At 41.2% G+C, this 12,992-nt stretch overlaps 1 protein-coding gene across 1 annotated transcript in view; it reads right to left on the minus strand.

Annotated features, from left to right (window-relative positions):
* The window catches only part of LOC110157791 (ephrin type-A receptor 7-like), a 358,749-nt gene that overhangs the window by 40,238 nt on the left and 305,519 nt on the right, over positions 1–12,992 (minus strand). Inside the window, exons 10-11 of the mRNA XM_055157155.1 lie at positions 7,340–7,465; positions 3,136–3,321 (exon numbers count right to left, since the gene is read on the minus strand). Coding sequence (XP_055013130.1) covers positions 3,136–3,321; positions 7,340–7,465 — 312 coding nt within the window. The remainder of the gene's footprint in view (positions 1–3,135; positions 3,322–7,339; positions 7,466–12,992) is intronic.

The following is a 12,992-nucleotide window of genomic DNA, read 5'->3' on the forward strand; positions in this document are numbered from 1 at the left end:
GTCTCGATCGCTAAATCTGCAGCTTCACTTTGATCCGTGCGCTGTGTGGATGTAAACAAACATGTGAGGAACTACTCTCACCTTTTTACTTTTAAAGAACGCCTCAAACTGGATTAATAGTGCTGTTTTGTGGACTGGATGTCATTATTTGCAGAGGACAAATTCTACAGATAATGTGAAATGAAATGAGATGCTGCAGTTTAAATTGATCACTTTACGAGAGCTGAGTAATAATTATTTTTGCTATTTCCCGAGTTAGTGTCTTGCGTCTCTGTGTCCCGTCACTCGTCTGCCCTTGACGCTCTGTTTTATTGGCTGTTGCCGTAACTTTTCTGATGTTTTGCGGTTACGATCTGACAGAGCGGCTCAGAGTCCCACTGACACACACACAAAGACAAAAAAGGTGAGGAGAAGCAAATCGCAGCCAAAATCGGGCAAATTCTCCTGTAGTGTGTGTCGGGTTTAGGCACCCGTCTGTATTTATGACAGACTTGCACTTATCATCTCCACTACAAAACAAGACCAGACTTTTCATTCACTTATTTTGTCTTGACTTTTCTCTATATGTGATCTGAGAAACAAAAGTGTAAACTCTATACCTCTGCTGTCATTCCCATTAACCTCTCTCACTATCTCTTTGTCTCTCTCTCACCCCATCTCTCACTCTTCACCATCTCTTTCTCTCTCTTTCTGTCTCTTCTCCCTCCCTCCTCTCTTCCTGTCTCTCTCTTCCCCCCTCACTCTCTCTTTCTCTCTCTGTTATCTCTCTGTGTTCTCTCTCCCCATTTCTCTCTCTCCCTCTCTCTCTTGCCCCTCTCTCCTCTCGCTGTCTCTCCTCTTTCTCTCTTTATCTCTCGCTCATCCCATCTCTCTTCCTCTCTCCATCTCTATCTCTCCTCTCTTGCTCTTTCTCTCCCTTAACCCTCCTGCCTCTCCCTGCCCCACTCTCTCTCTCTGTCTCTCTGTCCCCCTCTCTCTCTGTCTCTCTATTCCCCCTCACTCTCTCTTTCTCTCTGTTATCTTTCTTTTTCTCTCTGCGTGTCTCTTGTCCGTTTATCTTTTTCCCCTCTCGTTCTCTCTCAGTCTCTCTCTCCTCTCCCTGTCCTCCCTCTCTCTGTCTCTCTCTCTTTCTCTCTCAGCCCCCCTCTTCCTGCTGCCCTCCTCTCTACTTGTCTCTCTTTCCACCTCTCCGCCCCCATTCTCTCTCTGTCTCTCCTCTTTCTCTTTCTCCCTCTCTCACCCCATCTCTCTCTTTTTCTATATATATACTCTCTCTTCTCTCTCCGTCTCTTTCTCTCCCTGCCCTCTTCCTCCTTCTCTCTCTTACCCCTCCCTCCTCTCCCTGCCCCCCTCTCTCCCTGTCTCGCTCTTCTTCCTCACTCTCTCTTTCTCTCTCTCTCTCTCTCTCTCTGTCTCTTTCTGTCCCTGTCTTTCCTTCTTCTCTGTTATCTCTCTGTTTCTCTCTCCCCATTTCTCTTTCTTTTACGTCTTTCTCTCTCAGTTTCTCTCTCTCTCTCTTGCCCCTCCCTCCTCTCCCTGTCCCCACTCTCTCTCTCTGTCTCACCTCCTTTCCTCCTTCTCGCTCTCTCTCTCTCCTCTTTCTCCCTGTCTCTCTCTTGTACCTCTCCCTCCCTCTCTCTCTCTGTGTGTGTCTCTCCTCTTTCTCTCTCTTTCTCTCCGTCTCTCCCTTTCTCTCTCATACTTTTCCTGTGCTGTGTCTCTGCAGGACCTCCACTGCCATCTGTCCTCTCAAAACGGCCGACACTCTTCTTTCTAATGCATCCATCCTTCCATCCATCCTGTCCTCTCACCTGACCCGTCCAAAGCACCACACGCTCGGACTAAACTCTCACTAAACACACACATATCATTCGGAATCAGCCAGACAATTACAACTTCCTGATAGTGACCATTCCATTCCACAGTTTGGGAACATGTTCATGTCTCCCTGTCTGTGTCTGATTGTCTCCTCTGTCCCCTAACTCCTCATTCACTACATAAACCTGCTCTCTTTACAGGACTCTTTACGCACTCACTCAACGAGAGATTCTGACACTACAGAGATACAGTTCACCACAGTCGGGTCACGTGACTATGGCTTCTTTGGAAAAAAAAAAATCTAAACTCTAATCAAACTTGATTTCTGTGATAAATAATGATCAAATCAGACTGACACACAAGTATTTAATCAAGTTTTTGTGTCGCTGGATCTCACATAAACAGACTGCAGTGTTTGATTTTTGTCTGGGATGTGGAAGTGATCAGTCTTCTAACAGCTGGAGTAAAGGGAAGCGGCTAAACCTAGTACATTTACACTATATTATTTCAGAGCATTTTATTCATAACCAGAATCTACAGCATCATAAACCCGCACTTTTATCTGCTTCATTCATAAATGTTCAATACTGCTGTTGTTTTTCCCACTCCCATAATGCACTGTGGTCTGTATTCACTGATCTAAGTGACGAATAATGCCCACTACTTTTCAAGGTGAGAAATTTAGAGTGCACACAATACACTGATGCGATACTGATATCAGATATTGGTGCCGATACTGAAAACATTTCTGGATTGGATATCGGCTTCCGAATATTGGTTCAGTCAATATCCTGATTGAACATACAAATTGCTGTAATAAGACCGGTTGTAGTTGGCACAGAAATTTGGAACTTTTGTTGTTCTGTTCAGACACAAAACACATTTGGATCAGTTTTGTCTTTTATTTTAGTTTAAAGGAAATAAATTCTGTTTTCAGTCTCTGGTATATCAGGTATCTGCAGATCCTTAAAGCTACAGTACCAGAATCGGTATCAGAACTGAAAACGCTGGATCGGTGCACCCCTAATTTGGACAGCAATAAAAATGGCGTGAACTCTAAATAGCGCCCTCTGTAGGGAGTAGTGTGACGTGCAGACAGAGCCCCCGTGTTCAGAGCAGTGGACTTTACCCCCGTGTTCAGATCAGTGGACTTTACCCCCGTGTTCAGAGCAGTGGACTTTACCCCCGTGTTCAGAGCAGTGGACTTTACCCCCGTGTTCAGATCAGTGGACTTTATCCCAGTGTTCAGATCAGTGGACTTTACCCCCGTGTTCAGAGCAGTTTACTTTACCCCCGTGTTCAGATCAGTGGACTTACCGGTGGTGATGACGCCCTCCAGTCTGATGATGTTGGAGTGGTCAAACTGGCCCAGGATCCCGGCCTCGCACAGAAAAGCCCTCCTCTGTTTGTCCGAGCACCCCGCCCGCACCGTCTTTATGGCCACGGGGAGCTCACGTTTACTGGGCAGCTTCAGACAGCCGCGGCACACCTCCCCGAAGTCACCTGCAGGGGGAGACACACGGGGTCACATGGGTCAGGACACACTGTAGTCATTAAAGGGCCCATATTACGCATGATTTCTGATCTGTTATAATGTTGTTTCCTCATCACAAACAGACGGGTCAGTCCACCTCAGTTCACCCAATGAGTAAAACCCTACTTTGTCAAATTTTGATGAAACTTGGTATGTAGGTATAGGGAAAGAAAAGCCCGAATGTCAAATTTTAGTTTGATTGGACCAACGGTTTCTGAGATATCGCAATTGAATTTTTTCACTTTTTTGCGTATTCGCCGAATTTCAAATTGCATTTACTCAGCAACTACTGGTCCAATATTAAAAACCAAGATTTATCTGGAAAGGGGAAATCTTAAGGAATCAAAAATGTATTTATTTTTGCATTTGAGTACTTTTGAGATGAATGACTGCCAATAAGGGACACACCCGACCTCAATGACACCAATAGAAAAAATGTAGCCCTATATGTCTACTACAGCATATAAAAAATCTGGAGGGGTTTTCTTTTTTATTTCCACACAAATTTACCTAGAAGTTGACTTACCCCCATCTTATGATTTCCCCATTCCTGGGATACCTTCACTTTTGATATCAGACCAGTAGTTGCTGAGTAAATGCCATCTGAAATTTGGCAACCATGCAAAAAAGTAAAAAAAAATAAAAATAAAAATTGCGTTATCTCAGCAACTGTCACTCCGATTATGCTAAAATTTGAGATTTTGGCTTTCTTGGCTATGACTTACCCGTACACCAATTTTCTTTGCAACTGGACAATGTGAGCATTCAAATAGCAATTTTGGGGGTAAACTGAGGTGGAATAACCCAGACCTGGAGTTGTGTTTTGTTTCATTCACATGTTTCACACACAAACCCTGCAGATTTCGGCTGACTCTCAAACATCATCATCAATCATTTGGATCATTTCAGCTATGGAATTTCCAATCTCTACTGAACTAAAGTAATGTTAGACTCCCTTCTAGTTTCAAACAGAATGTAGAAGGGACAGGCTGGTCAGGCAAGTGGGAGATAATAATAGTGAGCATGGGTGACACTGGGTGGGGATGTTTAGTGTAAATAAAATTGTGAAAAGAGTGTAACTTTGTCCATTCTTGACTCATGTGACAATAACAAATGACAATATGTCTTTCTTTACTGTTGGCAGAATAGGCGAGTTTCATTGTTGACAAAAGCGTGTGTTGCATGCTGGGAAATATTTGGGTCGGCAGCAAGAAATACGATAGCGGTCAAACACAGTGCGTAACCTCGCGTATTTATCCCCGATAATGGTAAATTCCTGCTGCATTATTGGATGCACAAATAAAAGCACGGAAGAAGGAAAATATCTTCTTCATATTCTGAGTGAAAAGAACCGCCCACGGTGAATTAAATGGCTTTCAAACATCCGCAGAGCAAACGTAGAAGATCCGAGCAAACCGTGGACTCCAACAAGTTCAGACCGCGTATGTTGGGCCCATTTGTTGACAGGTTTGTGCATTTCTGTTAAATCAATCATCCGGACTACACACCACAACTGAATTTGGGACACAAATACCAGAAAAACAAGGTCACGCTCAAACCATTTCTGAATCACTTCGAAAGACAAAACAAACAATTCCGTAGCGATGTAGCAACAGTTTCTGATAAATCCTAGGATGAAATTACCACATGTACTTCTTCACATCCGAATCTAACTTAGAATCCACAATTTCTCACCATAACTCAGAGCCACAAACCAGCTTGAACGAACCTACTGAAAAGAGTGTTCAGACCGATGGAAACGGAATACGAAAAAGACATTTTCCTTCTTCCGTGCTTCTATTGTGCATCCGATAATGCAGCAGGAATTTACCATTATCAGGGATAAATACGCAAGGTTACACACTGTGTTTGACGCTACCGTGTTTCTTGCCTCCGACCAAAATATTTCCCAGCATGCAACGCCTGCTTTTAATAACAATGACGTCAGCTGAAACTCGTCTATTCAGATTGGTCAAAATAGGGACACCTGGGACATTTCTTGTATAAAACTGGGACAAATCACTGGTTTTGGATAAACGTGTATTGACAGGGGACACAGGAGTCAAAACTGGGACTGTCCTGGTAAATCGGGGCATCTGGTCATATCATCATTCACATTATTGCGAAATATCAACTCAAAATGCTTATATATGTTGTATCCCATTAAAGGGACAGTCAGGAATTTTGGACATAGGGCATCATTTCCTAGTGAACCAGAGTGTTGGAGACGTGTGGAGACACTTTTATAAATATTCCATCGGGTCCTTGTATTTGCAGAGGTCACTGGTGCTAGGCTAGTGCATGTCAATGGCCATATTTATCCTGCCACTAAAAACAGTCTTACTCACTCCACAAAACACCCAAAACAAATCTATTATTACACCAGACTGTCCATGTAAATGTCTGTGTTGATCACAATCATCATTAGAAGTAAAATCAACCTTGCATTTGAAGAATTTAGATCCATAGTTGTACTTCCCGATAGAAAGCTTGGCAGCAGCGGACTGATATCACCTACTACCGATCTTACCGGCAAAGTAAAATTCTGCTGCTGCTGAGAAAATAGTTCCTCAACATGCTATGATTCATGTGATACAAGGTTAGTTTTATTTCAAACATTATTCTATCAACACAGACATTCACATCGACGGTCTGGTGTAATAATAGATTTTCTTCAGGTGTTTTGTGGAGTGGGTAAGACTGTTTTTAGTGGCAGGAGAACTATGGCCATTGACATGCACTAGCCTAGCACCAGTGACCTCTGCAAATACAAGGACCCGATGGAATATTTTAAAAAGTGTCTCCACACGTCTCCAACACTTTGGCTCACTAGGAAATGACACCCTATGTCCAAAATTCCTGACTGTCCCTTTAATGGGATTCAAAAGCACGAGGACAACACAAGGACAACATGAGGACAGCATGATGTAAGTTTATTTCACGTATGTCTGTTGTCTCACGTCAAGACTTGAGCCCTTTTAGACTGCACAGAGTTGTTACTACGGTGAAGAAGAGAAGCTTTGCCTTTGCAGGCGACAGAATGACCCGTGAACAAGCTGTAGATGTGCTTGTGCGCTTCGTGCATAATGAATGAGTTTTGTGTTAATGTAGGCTATGTGTACATTTGCATGTATATTATACACACATTCATATGCTAATCAGACATACATTTATTTTAAGTTTCCTGCATTTAATGAACACAAATAATGTGATCATCAAGTGAAACTGAGGGAACGTTTGCATGGCAGTGTGGCAGCCTATCATATTTATAATGAGTACAGGCCTAGTGTGTTGAAAGTATTCATTTATAGACCATCCTAGAGTGTGTTTAGGGGCGTGTGTGTCACTTCCACATAATATTTTATAACGTGACACAATCCATAAATGTAATTACACTTTAGCCAATTGGAATATATTAACTGCACTAGAAACATGTCTGTTATATTCAACATGTTCTGTTGGGAGTATTACAGATAGATTTAGTGCTGGTGTGGACAGTTGTGCTTCATGTTGTGACATGTGAATAATTATTTGACCCCGAGTGGCAGTGAAGTGATGAAGGGCCCCATGTCAGATTCCACTTAGGGCCCCCTGAAGGTTAGATCTGTCTCTGGTGTAATGTCCCTCCCTGCAGTACCCTCACCTGTGTGTACATGCAGTACTGCTCCTCACCTGTGTGTACATGCAGTACTGCTCCTCACCTGTGTGTACATGCAGTACTGCTCCTCACCTGTGTGTACATGCAGTACTGCTCCTCACCTGTGTGTACATGCAGTATTACCTCACTGTGTGTACATGCAGTACTGCTCCTCACCTGTGTACATGCAGTATTACTCCTCACCTGTGTGTATGATGCAGTATTACTCCTCACCTGTGTGTACATGCAGTATTACTCCTCACCTGTGTGTACATGCAGTATTACTCCTCACCTGTGTGTACATGCAGTATTACTCCTCACCTGTGTGTACATGCAGTATTACTCCTCACCTGTGTGTACGATGCGTTCGATCTTGATGCTGGAGTTGTCCAGTTCTTTGGCAAAAGCGTGGACGGCCTGCATCAGGTCCTCACAAGTCTCTGGGTCGATGTATGTCCTCCGAGTCGGAATCTTAACTGCAAAACAAACATTAAAGAGGAGCCATTTTACTTCTTGGAGGAAGTAACTGTATCGTGTTACATTTCACTGTGATATTCACCAAAAACAACTGATTAAAATGTTTTGTAAGTTTCAGTTTCGTTTTTGGCACACTGAGTCTGCCCTCCCTCTGCTCTCAGTGTTAAGTCACCCCCCCTTCAGATCGCTACCACAACACAATCAGCGTGAATCCTTCTAATGAAACTACAGCACATCAGGTCAGTTTTGTCATGTGGGAGAATAACAACTTTTTAAACATGGCGGAAAGCATTTGCATTAAAAAAAACAAAACAAAAAAAACAGACAAATATAAAAAATAACCAAACCAAAGCATACACACTTTAAAACAAGCAAAACAAAAATAAGATGATTGGAATATTGGGTGTAGCGGTTCAAGTCAACTCCATCTCCATCTTATTCTATGGGTCACTAGAGAATTCTGGGACTTTTATTAGAGGTATTCACACTTTACATCTCAGTAGATTTATTTCTAACTGTGATTGTCAATCGAAACAAAGAAAAGAAAACAAAACAAAACTGGAGAACAATATATATGCAAAATGGAAACCAAAAGAACAAATATGGTACAACTTTCTATTAAAATAATCACTCCTGGTGGACATTGCATATTATTAACAAACTTGTTTTTTGTATTGTATAGACAGATCAATGCAAAATGCCAAAACCACTGGCAGATTGTGAGAGTTGCCATAGTTGCAGGATCACATATTTGACTTGGCTGTATTGTGCTGCACAGAGGCTGGAGCGGGTGTAGAAATTGCAGTTTTCTTGCTTTTCTTGGCTTTTCCCCTGAGGGATGTTTGAGCTTTGGGCCCAAATGTTGTGAGAAAATGGCTCTGTGCACTGCTCCACACAAATCAATAAGGTTCAAGCCAGATCACACACAGATCACACTCTCATCTGAGCACAGGCTGGACTCCTGCTCCTCATGGGTCTCATAACACATTTGTATGTCGCTCTGTAAGATGCATTCATGTTTTAAGATTTCATGATGTGATCGTTTCAGATGGAGAGCAGGGGCCTATATAACTCTACAGAACATTCACTGTTTTTAGATGAACTTATGTGGAACTTCTGATCCACAAATGTTGAACCTTCTCATCATTATTTGTTTGAGATCAGCACGTGTAATATTAATTTTATGCAGAGGTGGAAAAAGAACACTGTAATTAAGTAAAATTATCTTTACTTTGCTTAATTCCTACACAAGTAAATGTAACCATCTAAAAATCTACTTGAGTTAAAAGTAAAAAAAGTACTTTTAAAGTACACTTAAAATGTAGTTTGAGTAAAAGTTTCTTAGTTACTTTCAGTTATTTGATGCCGATTTGTAAACATGAGGTGATTCATTTCCTCTACTCTAGGCTGCTTCACTTGAAACGTTCTGTGATCAGGATGGAAAATAAAATTTGTTTTTTAAAGGCACATTTTGTATAACAGATTAAGATTTTAACGATAAATATACCATTTGAGATACACAGGCAAAAGCACCACATGCTTTTGCAGATGTGATGTGGAGGTTTTGAGAGCTGACAGCTCTGTCCGGCGGAGGAGGCACATTTTGCATTGCATTATTATGTTATTCCCTATTTTGTGTTTGAACACATATAGCTGTTAAAGGTTTGGCCAAGTGTTTCCTTTGCTTTCCTCTTGAGTATTATTCAGTGCACTTTCTCCTTGAATACTGTCCACGACGACCTCGATCTGTGACTCGGCACCAGCATCATCCAAGTTGATCCAAGATAGACTGACGTTTATGTACAATGACTGAACATTCTATGGTGAAAATGCCACGTGTACAAGCTCGTGCAATTTACTTTCATTTACAGCAGATTGTTTTTTTTTTTGCATTTAATTTTTTTCTCCATCAATCTGACTTCACTCAGTAACAAGGGTGGGTTCTAATGTAATGAAGTAAACTTACGTTAAAATATACTCGAGTAAAAGTAAAATGACCTATTTCAAAAAGTACTTTAAAAAAATTACAAATTACTAAAATAAAAACTACTCAATTACAGTAACATGAGTAAATGTAATTCGTTACTTCCCACCCTTGATTTTATATTTTTGTGGATTGTGTAACCTTTCTCCATGTATATGTTATTGCTTTGTCTAGAATGTTTCACAGTATGGCATTAAATCTTTCTATGTCCAAACCATACCAAGCTACAGGTCAGATCTGTGGAGAGACGACCCCGCTCACAGTCAAAACAACTGTTTTTCTAAGTACTTTTGAGTTATAAAACCACCTGTAACTGAATAAATGTAAAGTAGATCTGATTAATGTCACACTGTGGAACATTTCCTGGCAGAAAAATTACATCTCCATAGAAACACGAAGGCGACGCACCCCAAATCAAAAAGCTACACACACACCCCACAGTGGAGAGTTTTAAGTCTCGTCTACCTACTTTTCGTCTCTGGCTTTTAACACGGTGTGAGTTGTGTGCTCCTCTGCATCTTTTATCATTTCATTCATTTATTTATTTTCTTATTTATTTAACTGGTTTTATTTCCTTTATTGTTCTTAGCCTCTTTTTTATTGTTTTAGGATTTTATCGTTATTTTTACGACCACTGGTAGGGCATTTGTTTGTTTTAAATGTTTGGTTTTTTTTTTCTGTGCAGCATTTTGTCGTGATGTTGTCATGCCGTATGTTCCGCAACTGAGCAAATGGCCAAGCTACGAGTCAGATCTGTGGAGAGGGACCCCACTCACATGTTTCTCAAGATCTTTTTGTAATGTAATGGATTAAAATGCAGACAGAGAAGTTGGATGTCGTACTGTAGAAGGTTCTAGCTGCGCAGTGAAAACAATTTGAGAAGAAAAATGATCAAAACGTCTTACACTTCTAAATAAATGCAATAATATAATAAATGACTGCTTGCCACTGGAAAGAACATTGTGTCTGGACCAGATTTTGGCAATGCGGCCTGTCCTCGGGTTTCAAGAATGATTAGGATAATTGCCATAACTATTAATAATACAAAACTAACTGCTGTACCTTTTGAATTGGAAAATAGAAACTTAAAGCAGACCTATTCTGTAAAATCGACTTCTCTGAGCCTTTTCCCTACTTTTTCCCTTCTTTTGTAACAGTTCACCTGTTCTTGAAGTTGAAAAAGTGACAACTACTAGTTTAGGGTCACAGGAGGATCTCTTCATCAGCGAGGGGGAAATAATCAAATACAAATAGGTGCTTTTGGCCTAAAGTATCCAGCTTTTTATAGGCATTGCCAGATGTTAATGAATGAATGGCCAAGGGAAAAAAAAACAAAACAAACACCTCCCCGTCCTCGAGTGCACCCCAGTTTACGACATCACCGAACATAATACGATCATACAATAAACAATAAACAGTTCGTAAGACGTTCACCAAATCAAGTCCCCAAAGCTTTACGCACGCCCCGTAGTAAACTGTGTGTGAGTACAGTGTTTGTAATGCTGGTGGCTGTACTCACGATACCTGCGCTTTCACACTTTCAGTCCGGTTCAGTAACTTCCCCAAGGCCAGCAGCTCCCGTGGGGAAATAATAATCCAACACGTATGAAAACAGTAAGAACCCAAAAAAGAGATAGATTCCACAGAGTTAGGCTGCGTTCAGACTGCAGCGAAGTGACACAAATCCGATTTTTTGGCCCCTATGTGACCTGTATCCGATCTTTTTATGACAGTCTGAACGACACAGATCCGATTTTTTCAAACCAGGCGACCCAGGACACTTGGATATGTGGTCCTGAAACCGATACATATCTGATCTTTTGACATGCGATTTCAGTCTGAACGGCCAAAGCGCATTCATCCGACCTACACGTTATCAACAAGACACAAATGTCACTATTCTGCGCTTGAAGTAGGCGAAAATTGTTAATGAACTCCGTGTCACTGAAGTGAAGCACATCACCACTCACCACTCTTGGCTCGTCTTTCAACGGACGTCACTGCCACTGCCCCACAAAACACCACGGCCAAAAACCTCATTCTTCTTTAACTTTAAAATCTCCAGGTGCTCAATGCTCGCCTCCATGTTTGGACAACTTCCGTAAACACAGAGCACGCTCGCTGCGGTTGACGTCGTCGTGTCTCCAGTGCACATGCGGGACACTTTCGGGCCGTTTAACGTTCACACAGGGGATCACATACAAGTCACGTTTAATTGGAAATGTGAACAACCTTGCAAAAACATCGGTTTTCACAAAAAATTTGGAATTGAGCGTTAAGCCCTGCAGTCTGAACGTAGCCTTAGTTTCACGGCCTTGACAGCTCTGACATGGGTCCAAGACGGCGTGTGACATCACCCTCTCTGCACACGCGTCCTCTCTCCACTTAATTTATACACAAAAATGTAAAGGACCATACACGAAAAATAGTTTTAACAAATAAGTTTGACCCCAGCTGAGTCAATCAATAGGCTATGAGGGCCTAAGTGGTTTTTATGCTTTACCGTCATGTCTCATTTTTGACACTCTGAGTCTGCCCTCCATTTGCTCTCCGCGCTAAGTCACTCCCCCTTCAGAACGCTATCACAACACAATCAGAATAATGACACTACTGAATCCGTGTATCATTCATTTGTTTTTCAAAATAAAACCTAAAATAAGAAAATTTAAAAAACTATTATTTTCTTCATTATTTGTCTCCAAAACCAAAATGAAAAAAAAAAAAAAAAAAAAAAAACCCAACAGATAATGATTTGTTTTTTCAGTTTTCGATTTTGTGTTTAAATGAATAATGGAAAAAAAAAAAAGAAAAAACGGATAACGGCCATTTCCTGTTTCTGTTACTTAAACTGCGATATCGAACTGAACCAGGACTGAACCTGAACTGAACCTGGACTAAACCAGGTCCGGGACCAGACCAGAACCAGACCGAGACTAAGACCAGGACTTAAACCAAGACCAGACCAGGACTGAGTCTGGGACAAGGACCAGGACTGAGACCAGGACTAAGACCAGGACTGAGGCGGGGACCAGACCAGAACTGAGACCAGGACCAGACCAGACCAGGACTGAAACCAGTTTAGACCTGTTTTAGTCCTGTCCAGGTTCAGTCCTGCTTTAGTCTGTATGCGGCGCAAAAGTCCGGCATCACAGTTTAAGTCACAGAAACAGGAAATTGCGGTTAACTGAAAAATGAAAAAAAAAAAAAAAGAATCATTGACCATTTTTTCATTTTGGTTTTGGAGACAAATAATGAAGAAAATTGTTTTTCATTTTCTTATTTTTGTTTTTATATTGAAAAATGAATGAACAAATGATACATGGATTCTACTGCATCAGGTTTGTGAAGTGGTTGCTAGTGGTTGTTTTGTATCATGTTTGTGTATATTTGTGTATATTTTGTGTATGTTTGTGTATATTTGTGTATATTTGTGTATATGTTTGTGTATCATGTTTGTGTATATTGTGTATATTGTTGTGTGGGAGCATGGGTGACGTAGGCTTGTGGGCGGAGCTTTGGACAGAATCTACAGCAGTAGAGTT

Source organism: Boleophthalmus pectinirostris, unplaced genomic scaffold (assembly GCF_026225935.1).
Source record: "Boleophthalmus pectinirostris isolate CB_2022bp ecotype Guang Dong unplaced genomic scaffold, ASM2622593v1 HiC_scaffold_21, whole genome shotgun sequence".
NCBI lineage: Eukaryota > Metazoa > Chordata > Actinopteri > Gobiiformes > Gobiidae > Boleophthalmus > Boleophthalmus pectinirostris.